General features: G+C 39.8%; 2 protein-coding genes across 7 annotated transcripts in view; one reads left to right on the forward strand and one right to left on the reverse strand.

Annotated features, from left to right (window-relative positions):
• Positions 1-27,455, forward strand: part of LOC133513069 (transcription regulator protein BACH2-like) — a 170,939-nt gene that overhangs the window by 99,274 nt on the left and 44,210 nt on the right. For 2 of the 5 annotated variants that reach the window (XM_061843396.1, XM_061843397.1), the window contains exon 5: positions 933-6,735. The exons of 1 other annotated variant lie outside the window; for it this stretch is intronic. In XM_061843396.1, the coding sequence (XP_061699380.1) occupies positions 933-1,349 (417 nt within the window). In that variant the 3' untranslated portion in view covers positions 1,350-6,735. Of the gene's footprint in view, positions 1-932; positions 6,736-27,455 lie in introns of those variants that run through there. 2 more of the 5 variants (XM_061843395.1, XM_061843398.1) reach the window with 2 other exon arrangements.
• Positions 7,576-9,793, reverse strand: gja10a (gap junction protein alpha 10 a). 2 transcript variants are annotated; one of them, XM_061843403.1, is made up of 2 exons: positions 8,372-9,793; positions 7,576-7,914 (listed from the first exon to the last, which is right to left on the reverse strand). In XM_061843403.1, the coding sequence occupies exons 1-2, from the start codon at positions 9,791-9,793 to the stop codon at positions 7,876-7,878; spliced, it is 1,461 nt and encodes a 486-aa protein (XP_061699387.1). In that variant the 3' UTR covers positions 7,576-7,875. The 2 variants fall into 2 exon arrangements, with proteins under 2 accessions (XP_061699387.1, XP_061699386.1); XM_061843402.1 differs by having other exon boundaries at positions 8,368-9,793.

Consider the following 27,455-nt stretch of genomic DNA (forward strand, 5'->3'; position numbering starts at 1 on the left):
TTAAAGAACCATCCATCCATTTTCTGAGCCCCACGAGGGTCATATAAGTACTGGAGCCTATCTTAGTTGTCATCAGGCAGGAGGCAGGGTACACCCTGAACTATCCATCCATCCATTTTCTGAGCCGCTTATCCTCACGAGTATGGCTGGAGAGCTGGAGCCAAACCCATCTGTCATTGAGCAGGAGGCAAGGTATAGCCTGAACGGGTTGCCAGCCAATGCCAGGGCACATGGAGACAGACAACAGTCGCACCCACAATCACACCGAGGAGCAGTTTAGACTCTTCCATTAATGGATGTTTTTGGGACATGGGAGGAAACCGGAGTTCCCGGAGAAAACCCTTGCAGGCACAGGGAGTACATGCAAACGCCACACAGTGGGAGCCGGGATTTGAACCTGAGTCCTCAGAAATGTGAGGTCAACGCTCCACAGCTCCTCCACCATTCTGATAAAGAACCCAAAAAAGTAAATCTGAAGACACTGAGGTCCATTTGTTACCATTTATGGAAAAGAAAACGCATGCAATCGGAGAAAATTCTAATCTATTCATAAATGTATTTTGCATCATCAGAAAATAAATGATACAAAATTTTTAAACATTATTGCAGACACACAATGTCAAAAATATTTTGGCATCAAAACTCGGAAAAAAACATTACTTTAGGATAATTTTTTTTCTGAAAAGCAACTGTGACCTGATGGGTAACAAATTGCAGTAATTCAAATAGTCATACCAGTCAAATTAATTGATTTTCAAAAGGAAGCTGTTTTTGATGACATTGTATGAACCATCACCTTTTTGATGAGATACTTTGAATGATGAAAGGGCAATAATATATAATTGAATAAACATCATCTTTCTTTGCGCCAAATGTTGGGCCTGGAGGTTCTGGACAATGTCCAACTCATTAACTGTGTTGTACATCCATAGGTGTGTGAGAAAGAAAAACTGCTGAGTGAGCGCAATCAACTGAAGGTGTGTATGTCTGAGTTATGGCAGAACCTCTCCTTCCTCTCCCATCAAGTCTGCAGAGATGGGCACGTCAGCCATTCTCCTCCCATTTCCACCAGTATTGACCTCATATCGAACCTGCCATTACCACCTGCAGATGAGTCATACCAAACAAAATCACTTCAAGGAAACAAAGTTGGAAGTCTGTCAGAGATCGTTCCTAATGCAGGGAAGCTGAAGGATGAGCAGCTGGGAGTCGCGGTCTCTGGTCAGGGGAACCCACTCGTGTTTGATTCAACAGAGGAAGTATTCAGTCCCACAGTAACTGTGGATTTCTGTCAGGAAATGATTATGAAATGCACAACAGAAGAACAGAAGAGACATGACGGTACTTAAAGTTCAGTTGTGAAGATTTCCCCCGTGACATTTTCATACCTGTCTGTTACAATATTATGTAATATTTAAAAATGTTTCATAATGGACAGAAATTTTCCTTAAAGCAATAGTGCTCCACAGGTATTTTCTGGACTGGTTAAAAAAAAAAAAACTGGCAGCTATCTATCTCTTTGTTGGTCTCATCTTGACATTTGTATCTCCTGTCAGCAACCATCCCTCCTGCGTCCATCGCGGGATGTTAAACTCAGGAATGTCTATAAATGCTCACCCAATTTCTTTTTTTATGTTTAACATGATCTTTATCTTTTGTCTGCATTTTTACAGCAAATCTGGCAAACTCATTGCAGGGAAAAACAGCTCAGCCTTGCAGACTCATTAAACCTACAATTACGTTTTGTCATTTATTGGCCATCTGAATCTCTTTTGGTCTCTGATCTTCAACTGAATTTACAAATCCACATTAATAGTGGAATGTAAACAGAGAAGAACATAAAGCATTTTGGTTGCAGTTTGGTTGTAGTTTGTAACACGAAAATTAACTTTGGTAGAGAAGAGACTCTTTATGTATATGTCACCGGTCAGTACACTCTTAAAAGGGTGATGAATTGGCAGGGATTTACTGGTAAAAGTTTATTCCATCAACAATAGATGCATAAAACATTGCGTACAATATCAAATTAAGCCTAATTGACAGTGTTGTGGTGAATGGTGGAAATAATTATTTGTTGGTCCTATTGTTTAAGAGGTACAGCAGTAATAGCATTGTCCTAGTCCCACTGAATGTCATTGTTTTCACTTGTTAATTAAGAGACAGTTAACATATAAAACATACTTAGTCCTCTTTATTTTCCTTTCAGATTTTTGTGTATATCCGGGATATAATGGCTTTAAAGAGGCTAATCTGACATATCCCACTTAACTTCAGTTTTATTTAAAAACCAAAAAAAAAGGCAAATTGTAATGATTTTTAGTTTCTTCTGTAAGATCAGTGTTACTGTGCTTGTTAAATGAGGTAATCAAGAAGTCAACAAAGTCAGCAATTTCAGTGTTTGAATATTTTGTCAAATGAATTGTTGAAACAAATGTCACAACAATGACATTGCACGTTCGCGTTAAGAGATTGCACAGACGATTGGTGCTCTTGTTGCGTGCAATATAATGTACTAAGGTTGAAATTTTTTACAAAGTTTTCAAATATCCATTGCCAAATTTTGTATTCACTCACTCAAGAGGTTTTGCATGCTGGTTGCAACATGCGTAAAAGTGTTGGAGGTAGCTATTTTTATAAGAGAGTTTTGTTCTTAAGGGAGTTTTGAATGTTTTCACCATGGAATATTTAGGAGAACCGTAAGGGAAAAATCAAGTTTGAAGTGATGGAATTGGAAGTGTTAGTGAGAGACTGTGACATGACTGAATTACACAAATGTATCACACCTACAATTTGTGAAAAATGGCAACAAAAAACATTTTTTGTTTGATGTATTTTGCAACAAATGCATTGTAATTGTATGCAAGTGCCCATCATGCATAACACTGGGTTTTACTCTTATTACTTATCTTACTCTGTTATTTTTAACTACAGTATTTGAATATACTCCTCCCAGAATGCGTAAAATAAATTGCATGCCAATGTTATGCTTTTAGCAGATGCAATCCTGGGTGTATTCAGTTAGTATGTACTGTAAATGTGGATCTGGTTTTCATGAAATGAAATTTGTGTGTTTAACACAAACCTTCAGTAAACTAGGGCCATAGATTGTGTATATATGGGGAGGCCCAAACTATTTTATTATGTGACGCTATACCACAATTTGAAAATCCCAAGTTTACACAAGAGTCCCAATTTGTTGAAAAAATTAGTGGTATTCACTATGCATCTTGATCTGAAGGGTTTATTGATGAGTGTTCTTGAAAAAAACATTTGGGGTTTGCCTTGAGTGCTTTCTAGTTCACTAAGGTTAAGAATGAGTGTACTGTTTCCACCATCAATGGACTAAAACAAATGGTACACATGCATAGTTATTCTATTTCTGTTTATATATGTATATATATATATATATATATTTCCTTTTTTCTTCAAAAGAGCACCCCCAAACCTACTCACTCTTAACAAATTGTGTATCATTTAAAGTGACAATTAGTGCAGTAGGTGGCACGGTGAGGGTGGTTAGAGAGTCTGGCTCACAGTTCTGAGGACTGGGGTTTAGATCCCAGCCCTGCCTGTGTGGAGTTTGCATCTTCTCCCATGCCTGCATGGGTTTTCTCCAGGCTCTCCGGTTTCCTCCCACATCCCAAAAACATACATTAACTGGAGACTCTCTATGCCAAAGCTCTACACCTGGTCCACCTTGCTGCCTTCATAGTTTTTTATTTACACGAAACATTCCATGTCTAAAACTATTCAACCCTCTTTCTAATTCAGGAATATCATATGTGGAATTTATAGTATAAAGAGCGGTAAGGTAGCCAATAATGTTAGAAAAGATTTTACATTCTCAAACTTGTCTGATAAAATCATGCATATCAATCACGAAATGTAACAGTTGATGAAAATATCATGTTTCATAAGTGTCTCCAACACAATTTCTTCAAATTCCTAAATATCTTCCCCCATATTTTGGAGATGGACAGTTGTTTTTATGCTGCTTTGAAAATGCAAAAACGAAATATGATTTGTTTAATACAAATCAAAACACTTTCAAATTTGAAGTTAGTTGCATCTCAGTTAACAATTTCAAATTTGTACCAGTCCAATTTGTGATTTTCACAAATAGCGAAATTGAAACCAGATCTGGATGACAGAGCTATATCTTGTCCCATTCACACATCGTACATCTATGGGGACACAAAACAAAAATATTTTTGTCAGCATAGGTATCTCTTTGCCAAATAACATATCTTGTGAAGTTCAAAAATACACACAGTACATTACTGACTTAAAGTCATGCCAAATTCATCTGATGGTGTTAAGTCAATAGAGAGGCACATGGCAAGGGTGAATATTGCTGCCATCTGCTTTCATGCATTAGTCACCACTTTGCTGCTGGTCGGACAGCTTTGTAGAGGAGCATGTTTACTCCATATTGAATGGGTTCCGTTTTAATGCCACATACTGTATAATGCAGTTGTAGTTATTCACTAAAAGTATTCTACTTTACCCTACAAACTAAATTGACTGTTACCCAGACCCTGGGAAAACCTTGCATAGCTAATGGTTTTCTTATTTGAAATTTTGGCTTGTTTATCAGAGTAGAATAAATAATGATCATCGTCATATTGTGTACTTTTTAAACGTCAACTTGATTAATTTGGGGTTTGGGTAGGGTGTAGGTCAAATTAAATAGATGGGGGGGTTGATTCTCAGAGTGTTTACTATATAGTTATATTTCACAATTTCATGGAATTACACATCTTAATTTGCTAGTCACACGTGTACTGATGTTGAAATTGTTTCCTCAAGATGAGTGAGCATGTTTACAATTTTAATGTCCATCCATCCATCCATCCATTTTCTGAACCCCTTGTCCTCTCAAGGGTCGCGGGAACAATTTTAACGTGTTGCAGTTTTTTTTTTTTTTGTGACAATACTGCTAAGACCCCATTATTTAAATACAAAACCGTTTTGTTTTACGAAAAGTAAACTCGCTAAATGTTAATTAATTTGTAAGAACAATTACAAGTCTTAAAAGTGTTATTTTACTTCAACAAAGGCTAGGTTAACCGGGAAGGTTAGGATTTTATGTCTTGTAAATTGTCACATCATACTCGTTAAGCACTTGGTTACCTCAGCTGAGGCCACCACAAAAGGGGAAACTACAATTGTATATATATTGTAAATATATCATGTAAATATGGAGAAGAAAATTGTTCAGTAATAAATAAATAATCAGTCAATCCAAATAAAGTAGTTGTACTTCTCGCCTTCAAATTACAATTAGAGTAGTGAGTGATCTGTCCAGGTTTTAGCAAGCCTCTTGCCCATGATAAATAATTGATTAATATATGAGATAAACATTACCAATAACAAATTTTACGCAAAATCTAAAAATAGCTTTAATAATAATCAGAACGACTGTTTTCATTTAGACTTTTTTTGATTATTGTGTTCCTCCTTATAGATGATAATTGAAATACTACTCCAGATACTACTGAGCTTATGAAAATGGGTGTTTGGAAAATGCAGCACGTGATATCAAAATAAAGTGTCAAAATTTAGTACTTATAAAATAATAAGGTTCACATTCTTGTACTGTTTCTGCAGTCTGAAAATGTCATGAAATTAATTGCCACGTGCTCTGAATTTCGCATTATATTATTTTGATGTAGTGAATTGATGATGCAATCAGAGGTGTTGATAGAGAAGGAAACATTGTGATATAAAGTGTGTTTTTCTCCTGCTGGTACAAAAAAATAAGACCCATGTTTTGCTACGTATTCTGAATATATTAATGAATCAGGAAATAGTAACTGCTGGGACAGAATTATAAAAATTTAAGTCCCACAGTAAAACACACCTTGCATTGCCCTCTGTGCGTGTTAATATTCAATTTGTGTTTCAATGAATCTTCCATGGCACTGAGTGTACCAAGAGTTAATTATTCTAAGACAAGCCCTAAAAACAAATGTTGATTTGCGATTAATTTGAGACTCAGTATTTAAAGACTGCAGTATTTTATTTATACTGTGGTGTACCAAATTCTTATTGCTGTAATATTAGACTATAGAACAAATTTTAGTGGAAATTGCTGAACATAATTATGATGAGCATTGTAGTTTTCAGCAAAGGATATTCAAGTGTCCACAATCTCTGAATGCACCACGCACAATAAATTTTACACTATTCAATTGCTTGCTTTCTCATGCCTTTCTCTTGCTGGTTACCAAACCAGGATAGAATACAAATTAAGTACTTATTAAACTGATTCGTTTACAATGGCCATGAACCTGGAGCCATTCCTGTTATAAACAGCTTTGCCTATTTCTCTGATTGTGGCTTTGGAGATTTCTCAAAACCTCACTTGAACTAAGCTTAAAACATATCTACCTGGATAATTTAGCATACCTCTTTTTGTGAGTAAGAACTGTATGATAGACATAGTTTGTGTGATGTTGTTTCTAACTTTTTATAGTTCCAACATTAATCTATTTGTAGATTTTGGTGGTACATTTTTACATCCTTTTTTAAGTACCAACAACATGACTGTTATATGCAGATTCACCATTAATGTTTTGCTTTTGTACTTCTGAATGTTCAAATGACACGTTTAGATATTTTTTTGTAAATATGTGTCACATTCTTTTAATATGAAACTGTTTTGAAGACGAACCAACTTTTTTGTCAAGGCAAATTTTGTTGAGAAATAAAACAAAAAACATGATAATTATGGTGTTGTGTATTTTGATTTCATGTCGCATTGGCTTTACCATTTGAACGCCATTAAAAGCATTTGTGTTAATAACTTACTATCAAAAGACTGTATGTAAATGGTTATGCAGAATACAAAGGGAATAAAGGTCAGTCTTATTGAGAAAAGAAAGTCCATTTTACAGACGCAATCTAAATTCATTTTAAGAAAATGGTTCATAATCCACAACATGTTATTTCTTCAAAATTCCAACAGAGCAAGAATCCCCAGGAGAGAAAAAAAAATACAATGCTGCTTCTTGCCCATGTGTACCAGATTAAGGTGCTTCTTATCCAAACTATCAAATGTCAAATGGGTAGCCCCAACCTAACTGACAGTTGTATGGTTTGAGACCAAGGCGACTTGAGTAGTACGAGGAGCAGTCAAAAAAATAATTAATCCAATTAAATTTAACCTCCTAATAATTGAGGGTTATTTTGTGAAATTTTCATTTTGTATTATAAATACTTGTGTGGAGGTTTTACAATATAAATATTTTTTTCCAAGCTTGTTGGAAACTTGTCAGAAGTGGAGAGTTGTGATTGAATTCTTTGCTTTCTAAGGGGAACCACCACTAAATATTTTCCAAGGTCGCAAAACTTGTATGGGTAAGCTGTTTAGATTACAGTAAAAAGTGGGTGTCCAGGATCAAAGGCAAAGAATAAGAGCCAGCTTTGAGTGAGCTCTGTGACAAAGATAGGAGGAGCAGACCATCTTCAGAGGTTGATCACTTGCAAGATCGCGGTCATCAGTGAAAACATCCCTATAGAGTGTCATCATTAATCATATAACTCTAAACACATTTATACTTTGTCAACCTTTTAAAAATTTTTTGTGGCAGGACCACTTCCACGAAATAAATTCAATCACAGCTCTCTCCTTCTGACGGACATCTACCAATGAATACTTTAAATAAACTTTCAAACAAGCATTTAAACTACAAACTATGATGAATTTGGAAAAATAAAAGATATTATTAAATCAGGTTAAATTAAATTGGGTGCATTACTTTTTGACTGCCCCTTGTGCATCAATGTCGACAGATAAATCTTTGATACCTAGCTAGTGTTGTTGGTGAGATGTGGAACACAATTTCTGTGGTCAGGATGTTGACCGTCTCTTTACTTCTTCATGATAGATGAAATGTCCAGAAACACACTCTATGGAGTAAAAAAAAAAAAATGTTATTGCTGTACAGGCACATTGTATACAAACACAGTTTGTAAAAGAAAAAATAGCCATTTCATCACATTTAGTAACACCATTGAGTTAAAATGGTAACTATCTCAATTTAAGTTGAAGTTCAATTGTATTGAACATCTACGTTAAATGTTATTTAAAAATTTTTTCTTTTAACTTTTATGTCTACCACATTTTAGTTAAATGTAACTTATAAATAAATTTGGTTAATAATAATTTCTGTATTCAAGCACTGTTAATTTTGAAATTGCATGATGTTCATGGGACTTGAAATCATATTATATGTAGTTTTAGGAAAAAAGCTTCATGTACTTAATATTGTAAACATTATATAAAACCCTTTCTAATAATGATGCATGACATTTAGATTTTAAATATTTGAGTTAAACTTTTATATGATTTGTGGTCTTTACTTGCCATTGACATTCTTCGCCCTGTGGCAGGCGGCATCATGAGCATGTCCCCCTGCAGCGACCCCAGTTCATCTGATTCTTCAGAGGAATGTAAGGAAGAACTTGTTGAACGACTGACTGATGACAAACTTTCAGATGGTGGCCTGAACATAAAGCTTGTTTTTCGAGGTTTTGGTTCAAGCACCTCACTTCCCACTGAGTCCCTGCAATCATCCTCACACTTGTTAGAAGATGGTCTTTTAGCGCTATTGCATAGAAGAACCTCTAAATGGCTGGCATCACTATGTTGTTTCTGATTGGTATCCTTGTGTGGCCTTGATACATTTGCTTCTGCTTTGGACACTACAGATTCCAAATCCAGATGGTGGTCTACTACTGCTGGCAGTACCTCTGGACCTTGATGAGTTTGAGAAATGGCATAATTCTGGGCCGACTGGTGTGGTATTCTTGGTTGTGGGCAGATGTAGTTAGTGTGAATGTCCCTCACATAGGCCATACTGTTGTTCCTCGGAGACTCATGGCTCGTTTTGAGCCCAGGATAATAAGGAGGCTTCACATCTTCTTCTGGTATTACTTTGAAAGTCTGACTCAAAGGTCCATTGTACGGTGACACATGACTCATCACACAATGATGTGGGAATGATACCTTCCTCTTTGACTTGAAAATTAAACCATCATTTTCAATGTATCTCTGTCCAAAGAGAGCCTTTTTGATTTTCCTGATGCCTAGGTGGGATATTTCCAGAATGTTGAGGAAAAGTGAAACACCAGCAATGGCTATCATGAAAACCATGAAGATAGTCTTCTCTGTTGGCCGAGAGATGTAACAGTCTACACTGTTGGGGCAAGGCATACTCTCACATTTATACAGCGGCAGAATTTGGACACCGTAGAAAACGTATTGTCCAAGGATGAAAAACACCTCCACTACTGAGCGCGTAAGGATATGAATGATGTAGGTTCTCAAGAGGGACCCTTGAAGAGGTGCCTTTTTTACCTTTCGCTGTTCATCCAGCTTCCTCAGCTCCTTCTCTAGTCGTTTATGCTCATCCAATGCCAGTTCTGCCTCATCCATCTCCTCCTTCAGCTCTATCCGTTTCCTAAGCCGCTCCTTCTCCAGGGCTTGGATGCAGTAGAGGGCATGGCCCATGTAAACCAATGAGGGTGCAGAGACGAAGATTACCTGCAAGACCCAGAAGCGAATGAGAGAGATGGGGAAGGCACGATCATAGCAGACTGCCTTGCAACCTGGTTGGTCAGTGTTGCACACAAATTCAGACTGTTCATCATCCCATACATCCTCAGCAGCCGCACCCAGGATCAACATGCGAAAAATGAAGAGAATGGTAAGCCAGATCTTGCCCACGATAGTTGAATGAATGTGGACCTCTTCCAGGATGCTGCCCAGCAGGTTCCAGTCACCCATCGTCAGGGTCTCACCACTTTATTGCCATCTGTTCTCAAGCTGAAAAGACAAATGAGCGATATCATGAAAAGTCTCTATACCTGTACACAGTGACCTCTAAACGCCATGTATGTTTAGACATACTATTTAGCAATCTTATCAAACATTTACCACATTGCTGTTTGTAACCAAAGTCATGGATACGCTATATATATATATATATATATATGAGACTCAGAACTACCTGTACAAGTCAATACAGTGGTGCCTTGAGATACGAGTTTGATTTTTTTCGTTGACGGTGCATGGGACTTAAAAGACTTCTTTTTATAACCATCTTTGTCCATTGAAATTAATGGAAATGCAATTAGGTGCCCACTCCTGGATGCAGTCACCTTAACGTGGTGGAGGGGTTTGTCTCGCAATGTTCCTGGAAACTAAGTTTTCAGGTGCTTCACGGCCCTGCTAGGGTCACCCAAAACAAACAGGTCCTGGGTGAGGGACCAGACAAGCATGGCTGTTAGACTCCTTTGGATCAATGGATCAAGGTTTCTCTTGCCTGGACGTGGGTTACAGGAGTCAACCAATGAGGCCAGACCTGGAATGTAGGACTCGAATGCAAGCACCTGGTGGCCAGGCCTGCACCCCTGGGGCTCAGCTGGGCCTGAAAGGGTAATATGGGTCACCCTTCCAATGGGGTCCCCACCTGTGGGAGTGGCCATAGGGGTTAGTTGAAGTATGTGAAGGGCGGTGGCTGAAGGCAGTGACCTTGGGGATGGGATCCCCAGCTACAGAAACTGGCTCTAGGGATATGAAATAATGTCACCCCTTTGACAGGGAAGTAGCCCGAGCTTTTGTGCGAGATCAAAAAGTTCTCACTAGATATATTCAGACTCTCCTTGACACACTGCTTAGGTTCTTGTACCAGTCCTCTTGAAAGGGCTTTGAGTCTGGAGTTCCCCATGGTGAGAGGTGCCGAGCAGGTGTGGATATACTTATTGCTCCACGACTCAGGCCTGTATGGTGGCGTTCACCCCGGTGGATGAGAGGCTAGAGTCCCTCCACTTTCGGGTGGGCGACCAGATACTGACTGTTGTTTGTACCTACATTTTTTTAGCGTCCTTAGAGGGGGTGCTCAGGAGCTCTCCTACTGGGGACTCGATCGTTCTGCTGGGGGACTTCAATGTTCACGTGAGCAATGATTGTGAGACATGGAAGGGTGTGATTGGGAGTTACTCCCCCCTGATCTGAACCTTAGTGGGTTCAAACTCCACACTGGGGGGACCGGGATTTGAACCCATGACCTCAGAACTGTGAAACCAATGCTGAATCACTGTGCCGCAATTTTTTATCTGCTTTGTTTTTTGGCATAATATATATTTTTTCATTTACAGGATGTTTTTTTCATTTTCAAGATTATTTTTATATTTGCTGTGTGTTTTTTCAGTTACAGTTTTTTTTCGTTTACGGCATACAGTATTTTTCATTTACAATATGTTATTTTTTCCATGTCTTCTATATGTTTTGAGGCTGTAAAACCCCAAAGCACATACTTAAACTTTTCCCAGCCAGGCATTAACATTTTCTCACATTTCTCTCATTTAAAGTCTCAAAATTCAAACCTTTGTACATTAAAAAAAATAGTCTATTCTAGAATGAAACAAATATCAAGACTTGTTTTTGGCCAAAACATTTATTTGAGAAATATACAAATGTTCAAACATCCATTTTCGTTAGCTTTATCCTTTAAACGTTTCCCTATAAAAAGAAAAACATGATAGCTTATTGAAATAAATGTAATTTTCATGGTCAATCTCTGAGGTTGGACACATAAGAAATCATTATTATTATAATAGCGAATTGCATATTGTATAGTTCCTCTATCCATGCCTCTTCATCTTGGTTCAGTTGTGCTGAAGCGTCTTTTTCCATTGAAGCCCTTGGTGCAGGTGTCTTTTTGCCAGTGAAGAACATAGTTGTGGGTGGTTGTAGATGCTGTTTGTTTTGAGAGAGAATACTAAACAGACATGCCACCTTTGATTATATTCAAGAACTCTGATGAAGGAATGCAATGGTTAACATCTTCCTCTGTCTTTTGTGTGCAATTGCATTATTGGTAAAGAGCGCTTCGTCAACATTGTGAGTTTCTTGGTGAGAAAACTTGCAAACATACAGAGTTAAAAGCCACACTGTTGCATTGAACAATTTTATAAATTTGGTATTATTATTATTATTATTACATGATTATAGAGGACACTTGGCATGGAGAAGATTGATAGTCCCTTAGCCAATCGGAATGCAGAACACAATGAGCGATTCAAGATGGCGAACACAATGCACATTCATATGCTGTAAAAAACAAACGAACAAAAAAAAACAGCATGCAACCTGTACACTGGAAAGAATTACACACATACAAGCTTCTCCAGCTCAGCATTTTGTCCTGCCAGTGGATTTACAGCTTCCTGATGGACAGGACACAGCAGTTGAGGGTGGGGGACACTACTTCATCCACACACACCATCAGCACCGGGGCACCCCAAGGCTGTCCTCTCCCCACTGTTCTTCTCTCTACCCAAATGACAGCACCACAACATACCCGGCTGTCAAAATCCTAAAGTTTGGAAATGACACCACAGTCATCAGCCTCATCAAAGACAGTGAAGTGGAGAAGCTGTGATGAGGCCAACACAAAAGACTTAAAAGATGATGGTCAACTTCAGAAGGCATCTTTGACCACATCTGACCCTCACATTGACCAACAGTACTGTGTCAACCGCCAAGACTTTTCAGTTTCTTGGGATTAAAATCTCACAAAACCTGAAGTGGGAGATCAAGATCAACTCCATCCTCAATAAGGCACAGCAGAGGTTGAACTCCCTGCGGCTTCTGAAGAAGCATGGCCTGGCAAGGGACCTGTTGAGAGTGTTCTATAGAGCCGTGATTGAATCAGTATTGTCGATCTCCAACACGGTCTCATTCGGTGCTGATTCAATCAAAGGACAAACTGCAATTGCAACAGACAATTAGAACTGCTGAAAAGATTGTCAATACCCTCCTACCCAGCCTCGAGGACTTGCACACTGTCAGAATTAAGACAAGCATCTAAAATCCTCTTTGACACTCCACACCACACCACTGGTCACCAGTCTTCCAGCTCCTTCCCTCAGGTAGGGGCAACCGAAGAATGAAAACTAAAACTAACAGTCATTCCAAGAGCTTCTTCCCTCTTACAATTAACTTCTTAACAGCTAATTTACACTGATACATTTAGAATTATTTTTGTTTACTTAGCGACTTAATATAGTATTGTTATTATCTTTGTCAAATCGTCCAAAATAAATTGTACTATCACTGTTAGATTGTTGGTAGCCTTTTCTTTCTCAGTGACTGTTCTCACAATGTCTTTATGACACACGTGTTCTGTCAACTGTCTTGTCTGTTGCCGTCCTGGAGCAGTTCCAACTACCAGAGAAAAATTCCTTGTGTGTTTTTTGAAATACTTGGCAAAATAAAGGTTATTCTGATTCTGGTTTGTGTGAATAACTCAAAAACTCTTAATAAAAACAGATCAGACTAAAGCAATACAAAAACATACTAACAGCTATTGCAATAATAAATATTAACATAAATACAGTAATCCCTCATTTTGCAGTTAATTGGGACCAAAATAATCCGTGAAAAGTGAAAACCCACGAAGTAGGGATACATATATGTTTATGTGGGTACCACAATGTTTAAAATATGTAATCAGTATTTGTACTTTGGATATTTGAGACAAAAAATGTATTTTGTTTAATCTTTAATTCTAAAACCTTCTAAATATAAAATATGCAGTATTATACATTCATAATATAAATATAAAAGATAAAACACTTACTGTACTGCACTTACATTCATCACTCAGACTCTACTGTGGAGGCGCTGGTGATGGAGCTGAGTTGTGTATGTGTGTGTGTGTGTGTCTCTTTGTGTGTGTTTGTGTGTACCATCATTTTTAAAATATGTCAACAATACAGTATTTATACTTTGCATGCTTGAGAAAAAAATACAACAATACGAGTGTGTAGTTAAATCTCTAACTTTATACATCTTCTTTCCCTTTCAGCTTGTCCCGATTAGGGGTCGCCACAGCGTATGATCTTTTTCAATCTAAGCCTATTTCGTCCATCTTCCTCTCTATAACCCACAGTCTTCATGTCCTCCCTCACAACAGTCATCAACCTTTTCTTTGGTCTTCCTCTCGCTCATATGATGCACAATAACATATGCGCTTTGTGCCGGTGTTGGGACACACCCTCATATCCTGCTGGTCCAATCAGTATTAGTATTAGTAATATATTCTGTAGACTCGCACGACTTGTCACTTTAAACTGCTCCCTTTGCACAATTGGCATTACACTTGTATTGGTCAATGACAGGAACCGCGAACGAGTAAGGGCACTCTGTATACGGAATTGTTCCTTGTTCTTGTTAGTTTTTTCTTTGTTCTGAATGGTGTACCAGGGCTGCACCGACTGTCAGAGACAAATTCCTTGTGTTGTTACACACTTGGCTAATAAAGCTGATTCTGATTCGGATTCCTCACTTGGAGAATCTTCTGCTGGAGGCGGTTGTGTTGTACAAAGTTGAGTTTTTTGAGATGAGGAGTTTTTGTGTGTGTGTGTGTGGTTACTAAAATGTTTAAAATATGTCAACAGTACAGTAGGTATTCATACTTTGCATATTTGAGACAAACATTTTCAACAGTACAAATGTCGAGTTAAATCTTTATTTATGAAAACTTTGTGCTGCACAACAACATTTTTGTTGCAGTATGTAAGTAATTGGCATTTCTCACTCGAAGAATCTTCTGCTGGAGGTGCTGACGGTGTAACTGAGGTTTTCATCTTTGAGAAAAACATGGTGATGGGAGTTGTCTCTTTTTCTTCTGCTTCAAAATTCCCCTGGACAAGGACATAACCCCGTCAACACAATTGCTCAACTCGACGGCTTGTACCATATTGTTTTCATTGTCTTGTGCAAATTCTTCTTCCACATAATGAGGAGCAGCATTGTTGTCGGCAGAGGAAGCCTCACCAGACAGAGGCACACTTTTGAGGCCACAACACTTTTGAGTTTTTTCAAAACCAACCTTTGCTTGCCGAAAAGCCTCGTCCTTGAAGGGGTGAATCGCTCCTTGCAGCATTTTCTTCAGCCTCTTCATCATCGTCACTGTGCAGGATTTGATTATTGATGACTTTAGCCTTTGTCCTGATCATGTTGGTGTCCAAACTCACTGCGTTTTTTTGTAACTCCATATGAACAATCTTCTTATTTCGCAGAGTCATGACACGTTTCATTTCCTTATTAAAAGTTATTAAAGCGGTTTTACTGATGTTTGCATCATCCTTCTTTATGTAGCGCACCATGGATTCATTCACGTCATAATGCGTAACTTCTGCCTTCTTTGATAATATTTAAATGTTTTGCTTTTTTGCTGATCGTCGTCATCTTCCTCTTCCTCTTGGGTGCTCTCCAGCACATCAGCACAGTGCTTCAGTGGCATTGTGAACACGAAAAGTTATCGGGCAGACAGGCAACAGCATAGAAAATGTCGGAAAGGAAGGACAAAGCAAAGGGAGGAACGGAGGTTGCTGGGTGAAGCTTCAATGATGTGCAGCCATTCACCTCATGAGATCAATCCACACATGCTCTCATTGATTGACGTCGGACAAGGGACCAATCACACCCCTTGTATAAATGCATGATCCCTCAAGATGTAAATATGGCTGTATTTTTCCTTTTTTTTTGGGTGGGGGGTGAAAAAAACATGAAGCACTGAAGCCGCAAAATATGAGCGTAAGCAAAGAATGTCTTGGAGGTGAAAAACGTATCAGATCGAGTGATGAGGCTGAAACCTAAAATTAAGGTTCTGATGTCCAGTGCCCTGAAAAAGTATTTTGCTCCCCTCTGTTAAATCACAAATCCACTGTGACTAACTACAAATTTGGCAAAGCTGAGTTCAATTTCACTAGCCACACCCAAACCTGATGACCACCATACTTGTTGAATCAAAAAATCAATAATAGAAATTAAAAAATCTAATCTGTCCAGGAACATGAAGTAGGCTACATGATCTCCTGAACAAATACATCATGCAATGATCTAAAGATATAAAAAAAAAAAAATCAGGGAAAAAAGTGATTGGAATCCATCAGCGTGGAAAAGGTAACAAGGAGTTTGCATGTTCTCCCTGTGCCTGCGTGGGTTTCCTCCGGGCACTCCGGTTTCCTCCCACATTCCAAAAACATGCAACATTAATTGGACACTCTAAATTGCCCTTAGGTGTGATTGTGAGCGTGGCTGTTTGTCTCAATGTGCCCTACGATTGGCTGGCAACCAGTTTAGGGTGTACCCCGCCTCCTCCCCGTTGACAGCTGGAAGAGGCTCCAGCACTCTCCGTGACCCTCGTGAGGATAAGCGGCAAAGAAAATTGATATATATATATATATTTTTTTTTTTCCTTTGGCGGTTTGACATTTATTTATTAATTTATTTATTTATTTATTTGGCCAACTTATTCAATAGAATACTCGCGGGAGAATAGATAGAAGAATGGAGGAAAAGTGTTCTAGTCCCCATTTTTAAGAGCAAAGGCGATGTTCAGTGCTGTGGAAACTATCGAGAAATAAAGATGATGAGCCACACAGTGGCGCTATGGGAAAGAGTAGTGGAGACGAGACTCAGGAGAGAAGTAAATATCCGCAAGCAATATTATGGTTTCATGCCTAGAAAGAGTACCACAGACGCGTTATTTTCCTTGAGGATGCTCGTGGAAAAGTACAGAGAAGGTCAGAAGGAGCTACATTCTGTCTTTGTAGACCTAAAGCCTATGATAGATTACCAAGAGAGGAACTGTGGTACTGCATGCGCAAGTTTGGTGTGGCAGAGAAATATGTTAGAATAGTACAGGGCGTGTGTGAGGGAAGCAGAACAGTGGTGACACGTGCCGTAGGTGTGTCATAAGAATTTAAGGTGGAGGTGGGACTGCATCAGGGATCCGTGCTGATCCCCTTCCTTTTTGCGGTAGTAATGGATAAGTTGACAGATGAGGTGAGACTGGAATCCCCTTGGACTATGATGTTTGCAGGTCATATTGTGACCTGCAGTGAAAGCAGGAAGCAGGCGGAGGAACAATTAGAAAGATGGAGGCACGCACTGGAAAGAAGAAGAATGAAGGTTAGCCGAAGTAAAACAGAATATATGTGCATGAATGTGAGGGGCAGAGGAGGAAGAGTAAAGCTCCCGGGAGAAGAGATAGCGAGGGTGAACGACTTCAAATACTTGGGGTCAACAATACAGAGCAATGGTGAGTGTGGGAAGGAAGTGAAGAAACGGGTCCAAGCAGGTTGGAACAGCTGGCAAAAGGTGTCTGGTGTTCTATGTGAAAGAAGAGTCTCTGCTAGGATGAAGCGCAAAGTTTATAAAACAGTGTTGACGCCAACCTTGATGTACGGATTAGAGATGGTGGCACTGAATAAACAACATGAATTAGAACTGGATGTTGCAGAAATGAAGATCCTGAGGTTCTCGCTTGGAGTGAACAGGTTGGATAGGATTAGAAAGGAGCTCATTAGAGGGACAGCCAAAGTTGGATGTTTTGGACACAAGGTTAGAGAGAGCAGACCAAGATGGTTTGGACGTGTTCAGAGGCAAGAGAGTGAGTATATTGGTAGAAGAGTGCTGAGGATGCAGCTGCCAGGCAAATAAGCGAGAGGAAGACCAAAGAGAAGGTTGATTGATGTTGTTAGGGAAGACATGAGGACAGTGGGTGTTAGAGAGGAAGATGCACGAAACAGGCTTCGATGGAAAAAGATGATACACTGTGGCGACCCCTACGGGACAAGCCAAAAGGAAAAGAAGAAGAAGAAGCAGTAGAAGCTCAAAGTACAGGAAATCATACAAGAGGATTGCTAAAAAGAGGTAGGGTACTGAAAGGACCGAGGTGAGGAGAAAGCAATACATGGAGGCACGACATGGGACAAAGGTAGAGGTGGCAAAAGACAAACTAGAGGAACATGATGACATGTATGGCAGGTTAGACACAAAAGAAGGAGAAACATATCCCTACAGTTTGGCCAGACCAAGGGATAGAGACAAATTCGGTAAGGGTGACTTGAAGACAGAGATGGAAATGTGTTGACTGGTGCCAGTTGTGTGATGGATAGATGGAAAGAATACTTTGAAGAGTTGATAAATGGGGAAAATCAGAGAGAAAAACATAGTAGAAAAGGCAAGTGTGGTGGAACAGGTGAATTCAGTGATGAGTAGGGGGAAATAGGAAAGGAACTAAAGAGGATGAAAAATGGAAAGAGTTGGTCCTGACATTCAATTGGAGGTATTGAACTCTCAAGGAGAGGTGGCTGTGGATGTTTTGACTTGCTTTTCAAAAGAATTCTAACAAGTGAGAGAATGCCTGAAGAATGTAGGAAAAATCTCCTGGTGCCCATTTTAAGAATGGTGATGTCCAAAGCTGTGGTTACAATAGAGGAATAAAGTTGATGAGAGGCACCATAAAGTGGACAAAAGTCCTGGAGGCTAGAATCAGGACAGAATTGAGTATTTACGAGCAACAGTGTGCTTTCATGCATAGAAAGAGTACCACAAATACATTATTTTCCTTGAGGGTGTTTGTCGAGATGTACAGAGAAGGTCAGAAGGAGCAGCATTCCGTCTTTGTAGATGTAGAGCAGTAGTGTCAAACTCAATTTTGTCATGGGCCGCATTGTTGTTACGGTTTCCCTCAGAGGGCCGTTATGACTATGAAACCATAAAAATCTATAATCGCCTCATCATATTTACACACGCACTTTATGAACTAGTTTTGGAATCAGAAATGAAGGTTAAAGGGTTATTCCACAATTGTTCATGTTTGGTTCCACAAAAATGTGTATAATATCTCAACCTTATAATTTATGATTAATGACAATTTGAAATTTTGGCACAGATTTTCACCAAAAACATGGAAGTTGACACATGATTTGCCTCCACAGGCAACATAAAATCATGTATCGGGTCAGATCTGGGCATTGACTTTAACACCTGTGATTTAGAGGAATCCTACAACAGAGTATCTAGAGAGGAACTACGTGTGCAACTATAGAATGACAGAGAAGTATGTTTAAATAGTACAGGACATGTATGAGGGCAGCAAAAACAACGATGAGCTGTGCTGTATGTGTGACAGAGCAATTTAAGGTGGAAGTGGGACTGCATTAGGGATCAGGCCTGCGCAATGTTCGCTTTAGGTTGCATGCATGTGCAATTCCACATTGCTGATGTGATCCCTGTGCACAGAAATTCTGCGTTGCGTACAAAAAAAAATCCCAACCAAATTGAAAGTGTAACACAACACTACAGTCGTACTTATTAACGTCTCTACTAAGGACGGAGGGCTTTGAACGGATTATGCTATTTACATGTAAAGTGGCTTTCTACTTACGAAAAATTCAAGTTACAAAACGACTTAACGTAATGGAATAATTTCGTAAGTAGAGCTACAACTGTATTGAGTTTGTGGCATTTTGCAAGGTGATTCAATGAGTGAAGATTGACTGGTTCCGACATTTTATGACACAATTCACATACGTTCTGTAAAAAAAGGAAAATGAGTCACCACTGGGTTCTTTTAGTCTCTTTTTATTGAACAGTTCAGGAGCACACCAAAATTTCTGTAACAACGAGCTGCTGCTCGGCCACACACTCTTCCACCTAGTTTACTCTATGCCAGAGGATGCTCATAATTACAGATTGAGTATTTATGCAGTCCATCAATGTGGTTTACAATAACAGCAACCTTATGCGTTGCCCACCACTTGTGTTTTAGTTTGCAATGCAGTCTGGACAACGTAAGGCAAAGGTGACCAAGACATGCTGCTTATGTTTACTCTCCATCTTCTTCTTTTTCTTTCGGCTTGTCTCGTTTGGGGTAGCCACAGCGTGTCATATTTTTCCATGTAAGCCTATCTCGTGCATCAACAACTCTTAGCAAAGCAAAGCAAATTTATTTGTATAGCACATTTCATACACAAGGTAACTCAATGTGTTTTACATGATTGAAGGCATTTGAAAACAAAGACATAAAACATTTCCAGTAGTTTTGTTCAGAACACGAGCTGCAGCATTCTGAATGAGCTGCAGCTGTTTAATACTCTTTTTGAGGAGTCCATTCAAAGACCATTACAGTAGTCAGGTCTACTTGAGATAAAAGCATGGATGAGCTTTTCTTGGACTGCTTGATACATACAAGACTTGACTTGAGATGTGTTTTTCAGATGGTAGAAAGCAATTTTTGTGATTGATTTGATATGATTGTTGAAAGTCAGGTCGGAATCAATCAGAACACCAAGGTTTCGGACTTGGTCTTTGGTTTTTAAAGATAGAGAGTCCAGGTATTTACTAACAGGAATTCTCTTTTCTTTATTACCAAAAACAATTGTCTGTTTTGTTGTGATTCAGTTGAAGAACATTTTGGCTCATCCAGTTTATCTGATTTAGACAGTGGCACAATACCTCAATTGAATTGTAGTCATCTGGAGACACTGCTAAATATAACTGTGTGTCATCTGCATAGCTTTGGTAGTCAAAATTAAAGTTTTGAAGAATTTGACCCAAGGGTAGCATATACAGGTTGAACAGGAGAGGTCCAAGAAGTGACCCTTGAGGGACCCCATAGGTTGTTGCCATTTGTTGAGACCGAGCACTGCCAATGGTCACAAAGTAGCTCCTTTCCTCCAGGTAGGACCTAAACTATTTAACTTACCCATGTTTCTAACCTGTTTAGAAGTATATTGTGATCTACCGTATCAAAGGTCATGCTGAGATCCAACAAGACCAAAATTGACACATTTCCTGAGTCAGTATTCAACCTTACATCATTTAACACTTTGATAAGAGCAGATTCTGTACTGTGATGAGCTCAGAAACCCGAGTGAAACTTGTCAAAAAGTCCATTTAAATTCAAGAAATTGCTGAGTTGATTAAAAATAACTTTCTCAAGAGTCTTGGCTATGAACGGGAGATTTGAGATAGGTAGCTTGCTAACCTGGAATCTTCCAGTGCTCTGTTTTTTAAAAGAGGCTTAACAGCACCTACTTTAAGAGCTTTGGGAAACTCGCCAGACTGAAGTGAGCAATTGACTATTTGCTGCAAATCAGGTAGCACTGACTTCACAATAGTTTTGGAAAAGTCAGATGGCATTGAGTTGAGAAAGCTCGTTGATGGTTTCATCTACTGAACAGTTTTCTCTCAGTTTTTTGGTCAGCTATCAAATTCTGACAATAAAGTTTTCTCTGGGTGGCTTCAAATTTGAGATCATTCTATCTTTTTGCTGATTTGTGTTGACATTTGACCTGATGCATTGTTTTTTTTTTTTTTACAAAAATAACAGGCAAAGTCATTGCATTTGTCAGTTGATCTAGCCGATTCGGGGGGGGGTAAGCTTGTCAACCACAGCAAATAGAGCACAAGTATTGTTGAGGTTCTTACTGATGGTTTCAGAAAAGTGTTGCTGTCTAGCTCTAACTATTGGTTAAAATTACAAAGACTGTGTCTGTAGAGGTCATAGTCAATTTGGAGTTTATTTTTTCTGCACGTGCGTTCCGCTTTCCTATACTCCGATTTTGATCTCTTGACCATCATTGTGCTCCTCCACGGTGTTTTCGGTTGCCTCAGGATGGTCTTAGTTTTAACAGGAGTGACAGCATTCATGGCATTTGTGATTTTCAAGGTGAAATTATCCAAAAGTTCATCAACTGTCTCAGCATTCACAGTCTGTGGCACAGCCAGAGTCTCCATAAACTTTGTGGCAGTACTCTCATTTATGTATCTTTTTCCAATAGAGATAGAGTTTTTCTGAACTTTTGGAAGAATCTGTAATTCAAAAAATACACAAAAATGGTTAGAAATAGCCATATCCTTAATGTCAATCGATATAACTTCAACATCTTTAGAGATGACCAGGTCTAAGATGTGACCTTCAGTGTGAGTTGGACTCTTAATATGTTGAGAGAGGTCAAACGTGTCGAGTATTGCAGAAAGTTCTTTGGATGTTTTTTCTGTTATTGTCAACATGAATGTTAAAGTCCCCTGTTATGACAAAATAGTTGTACTCAGTACAAATAACTGATAACCGTTCAGAAAAATCCTCCATAAATTTTCCATTGTGTCTCGGAGGTCTATAAATGATTAAAATTCAAACCTTTGGGTCACCCTTAGCTTAAAAACACAGATATTCAAAAGAGCTAAAATCACCCAGTTTCATTTCTTTACATTGAAATGATGATTTAAAAATAACAGCAATACCACCACCTTTTTTCCCCTGTATGACAGTTGTTCATAAAATTAAAATATGCTGGTGTTGCCTCATTTAAAATGGTATTACAGCGACTTTCTGTTAACCATGTTTCATTTAATAAAAAGTCCAGACCATATGTTGTAATGATGTCATTGATCAACATTGATTTCTTACCCAATGACCTGATATAAAAAAAAACCTAGTCTCGCAGAGATGGTTGGAGAGAATGGTTTGATAGACTCACATTTAATCCTCACTAAGTAAGAAGTTCTTCTTTTTTGGCGCCATATCTTTTTGACCAACTTTCTGTCCCTTGTAATTACAGGGATGAAAAATGCCTGATCTCCTTAGGGGTCTGAGTTATTCTGGAAAAGACGCAGCAAATATCAGTCAGATTTACAGAGAGTTTCCATGGGTGGAGGAGGGGCCTTTCGCTTCTTAGTGGACGGGGGTTTCAGGCAAGGGTGGATGGGAGGAGGATCTTGGCGTGGTATGGGCTGGACTCCATCGTTGACAATAGTCTTCATCCTATCCATCATACCCAACATTGCATTAAGGCTGGAAGAGGGGGAGCCAACATTCACTGCAGATTGTATGGTTGTTGTAGTCTTAGAGGGGAGAATCTGAGGTGTGGATGGCTCCAATGGGGCAGGAAGAGGTGTGGGAGATTTAAAGAGCTGGCACATTCCATTTGTCATTTGCTCATCAGATTGTTTGGATGACGCAAATGCATCTGTGTGCGTGTCGCCTTATCTGTTGTTCCTCCAATTGTTTGGGAACAACTGGATCCTTTTGTCCTTGGTTTTTGTCAACATTTTCTTAACAGGGTGGTGAATGACGCACACAGTAGAAAATGTTGGCAGCTCATAACTTAACTCCTTGTGTATTTAGACAAAAAACATCTGCTTTGTAAAGATTTTTACTCTCCCAAAAAAGGTAAAAATTGTCAATGCAACTCAAAGGTAGTGCAGTGCACACCTTGCCTAACCACCTATTCAATTGACGGAGGCTCGAGAAATGTTCATCTCCAGATCGTATAAGTGTGAGAAGTCCTCTTATATAAACCTCAGGATCCATCCATTGCACTTTGTTAGAGCAATGAAATCTCGCTTCATTGCCTCTGATTGCTGTTTGAGAATATCGAGTGCTCCTGTGTATATGACAGATTTCACAGTTGGGTGCTGATCAGTGATCTCCAGGATTTTTTGAGTGATCTCAGACACCGTGTCATGAGTAAACACAGTACTTTGGTGTTCTTCTCACTGCAAAAGGGTTTCACATTTTTGATGGCTCCATCACCAACAATTAATGTTTGGGGTCCCAATTTTTTCTTGGATGATTTACTTTCATACCTTTCAGTGGTGGTGGAGGATGAGCATTCATGGCCTGGGTCATTGTATCAAATCTATTTGTAAGTCTGACATCAATATTTTGCACTGACACACATTCTTTTATCTTGCTCTTTGCTGTAACGACCGTCCATAGCCGCTCACTTGGTCTTGAGGCGGCCCGCAGCGCAGACCAGCCAGATTATTCAGTCATCTCCTGGTGCTGTTGTGTCTTCCTTTTTAAATGTCCCATATGTTTAAGCTTTGCTCCCAGTAAATTCCAGCGAGAACTGTCCATTATCCTTTCCACAGTTCACATCAGTCCTCATTGTTGAGCTAGGTGCCTGTCTGTTAGCATACCTCTGCTCACCATTTTGAGACATCTGTAGAGTGTTTTCATTTCCTGACTCTATATAGACTTAAAGACAGCAGATTTTCAATGGTCCATGATAGTCCTCAGTAGAGAAGAGAGGCATCTTGACGGCTGGTCTTGTTGCTCACACTAGGCTTGTGCTAATTACCAGGCCACGCTCACGTAATGATGAAACAATTGAATATCCACAAAAAAGAAAAATATAGTCCCATAGATGTAAAAATATCCAAGAGTCGTTGCTTCTTAAAAAAAATATTTTAGAAGAAAACGAGCTTATCAGCAAGAAAAAAAAAGTGTCAACAGAGGCAAAGCAAGCAGAGCAAGAGCAAAGAAAAAAGCGTCTGCACTCTATGAGAAGCGAGAGAGATAGCATAACACCCTCTGTCCTCATGTCTTCCCTCACAACATCCATCAACCTTTCTTTGGTCTTCCTCAGGCTCTTTGGCCTGATAGCTCCATCCTCAGCACCCTTTTACCAAGATACTCACTCGATTGAACCTTGTCTCCAAAACATCCAACTTTGGCTGTCCCTCTAATGAGCTCCTTTCTAATCCTATCCAACCTACTCACTCCGAGCGAGAGCCTCAACGTCTTCATTTCTGCCACCTCCAATTCTGCTTCCTGTTGTCTCTTCAGTGCCACTGTCTTTAATCCATACATCATGGCTGGCCTCACACTGTTTTATAAACTTTGTCCTTCATCCTAGCAGAGACTCTTCTATCACATAACACACCAGACTCCTTCCGCCACGTGTTCCAACCTGCTTGGGCCCCTTTCTTCACTTCCTTACCACACTCACCATTGCTCTGGACTGTTGACTCCAAGTATTTGAAGTCAGCCACCCTCGCTATCAATTCTCCCTGGAGCTTCACTCTTCTCCCTCCACCCCTCTCATTCACGCACATATTCTGTTTTACTTCGGCAAATCTTCATTCCTCTCCTTTCCAGTGCCTGCCTCCATCTTTAGAATTGTTCCTCCACCTGTTCCCTGCTTTCACTGCATATCACAATATCATCTGCGGTGATTCCACAGAGGCCCTGTAGCTCAGTGGGAGGCCCTGTAGCTCAGTGGTTAGAGCACTGGTTTGATAAACCAGGGGTTGTGGGTTCGTATCCCACTGGGGCCTCCACTCCCTGAGAAGGGTTGCGTCAGGAAGGGCATCCGGTGTAAAAATTGTGCCAAACATATGTGCGTTCATCTGAGATGACACGCTGTGGCGACCCCGAAAGGGACAAGCCGAAAGAAACTTACTATCTGCGGTGATTCCACTCTAACCTCATCTGTCAGCTCATCCATGACCACAGCGAACAGGAAGGGGCTCAGAGCTGATCCCTGATGCAATCCCACCTTCACCTTAAATTCTTCTGTACGCCTACAGCACACCTCACCACTGTTCTGCTGCCCTCATACATGTCCTGTACTATTTTAAAATATTCTATTCTAACGGACTTATACATCCAATACTACAGTTCCTCTCTTGCTACGTTGCCAGAGGCTTTCTCTCGGTCCACAAAGACACAATTTAGCCCCTTCTGACCTTCTCTATACTTTTCAATTAGCATCCTCAAGGCAAATAATGTATCTGTGGTATTCTTTCTATGCATGAAACCATACTGTTGCTCACAGATACTGACTTCTGACCTGAGTCTACCCTCCACGACTCTTTCCCATTGTGTGGCTCATCAACTACTTCTCTATAGTTGCCACAGCTCTTCAAGTCCCCTTTGTTCTTAAAAAATGGGAACTAGCACACTTTTCCTCCATTTTTCAGGTATCTTCTCGCCCGCTAGTATTCTCTTAAATGAGTTGGTCAAAAACCCCACAGCGACCTCTCCAAATTGCTTCGATACTTCCATCCATACCTCTATGTCATCAGGACCAACTGCCTTTTGATTTTTCATCCTTTGTAGTGCCTTTTGAATTTCCCCCTTCCTAATCATTGCCTCTTCAACTCTTCCTTCTCTCTCATTTTCTTCATTCATCAACTTCTCAAATTGTTCTTTCCATCGATTCAGCGCACTACTGGCAATATTCAACGCATTTCCATCTCTATCCTTTTGTCACCCTTACCTGCTGCATATCCTTCGCATCTCTATCCCTCTGTCTGGCCAACCTGTAGAGATCCTTTACCCCTTCTTTCGTGTCCAACCAGGTGTAGATGTCATCATATGCCTCTTGTTTAGCTTTTGCCACCTCTACCTTTGCCCTATGTCACATCTCAATGTATTCCTTTCACCTCTCCTAAATAATTTCACTGTCCCACTTCTTCGCTGATCTCTTTCCTTGTATGACTTCCTCTATTTTGGGGTTCCACTACCAGGTCTTCTTCTCCCCTTTCCTACCAGAAGACACACCAAGTACTCTCCTTCCTGACTCTCTGATCACCTTGGCTGTCGTAGTCCAGTCTTCCGGGAGCTCCTCCTGTCCATCAAGAGCTTGTCTCACCTCTTTCCAGAAGGCTGCACAGCTTTCTTCATTTCTCAGCTTCCACCACCTGGTTCTCTGCTTTACCTTTGTCCTCTCAATTTTCCCACCACCAAAGCCGTCCTACACACCACAATCCTGTGTTGTTGAGCTACACTCTCTCCGACCACTACTTTACAGTCAGTAACCTCCTTCAGATTACATAGTCTGCACAGAATAATCCACCTGCGTGTTTTTGCCTCTGCTCTTGTAGGTCACTATATGTTCCTGACTCTTCTGGAAAAGTGTTGACTACTGCCATTTCCATCCTTTTTACAAAGTCCACCACCATCTGTCCTTCAAAGTTCCTTTCCTGGATGCCAGACTTACCCATCACTTCTTCTTCGCCCTTGTTTCCTTCACCAACATGTCCATTACAATTTGCAACAATCACAACTCTCTCTCTGTCTGGGATGCTCACAAGTACTTCATCTAGTTCCTTCCAAAATTTCTCTTTCAACTCTCGGTCACATCCTACCTCTGGGGCTTAGCCACTAATCACATTCACATATCACATTCTGTTAAAATGACCCCAATTCCATTTCTCTTCCCATCTACTCCATGGTAAAATAATTTAAACCCTTCTCCTAAACCCTTAGCTTTACTACCTTTCCACCCAGTCTCTTGGATGCACAATATATCAAGCTTTCTCGTAACCATGTCACCCTACTCCTGATCTTTTCCTGTTGTAGTCCCAACATTCAAAGTGTCTCCATTCAATTGTAGGTTCTGTGCCTTCCTCTTATTCTTCTGCCGACAAAGCCGCTTTCCCCCTCTTCTTTGCCTTTGACCCACAGTAGCTGAATTTCCTCCGATGCCCTGCAGGTTAACGGTGCCGGGGGCTGGCATTGTTAACCCGGGCCACGATCGATCCGGTATGGGATTCGTTTGATGAACATTCATGTGTTTTGGCACAGTTTTACGCCGGATGCCCTTCATGATGCAACAATCTGCATTTATCCGGGCTTATGTTTACTCGCAATAAAAATTACTTTATTAAAGTAACTGACACTGAGCCCCTCCCAGATGACCGAGCTTCTTACCTGATGTCAAAGGGAGAGCCCTGACACCGTTTGACCAGCCGAAAGGAAAAGAAGAAGAAGAATTGTTCTTCCGGTCACGGCCAACACCTCGTGGCCATAGGTCAGTGTAGAAACGTAGATTGACTGGTAAATTGAGAG

The sequence above is a fragment of the Syngnathoides biaculeatus genome, chromosome 15 (genome assembly GCF_019802595.1).
Source record: "Syngnathoides biaculeatus isolate LvHL_M chromosome 15, ASM1980259v1, whole genome shotgun sequence".
NCBI classification, from domain to species: domain Eukaryota; kingdom Metazoa; phylum Chordata; class Actinopteri; order Syngnathiformes; family Syngnathidae; genus Syngnathoides; species Syngnathoides biaculeatus.

Excerpts from the sequence above, each read along its gene's own strand:
- gja10a (XM_061843402.1), bottom strand. The coding sequence starts at position 9,793 with ATGGGTGACTGGAACCTGCTGGGCAGCATCCTGGAAGAGGTCCACATT. Across the intron at positions 7,915-8,367 it reads GCGAAGAATGTCAATGGCAA|AGTGTGTTTCTGGACATTTC; the intron begins GTAAAGACCACA and ends TTTACTCCATAG.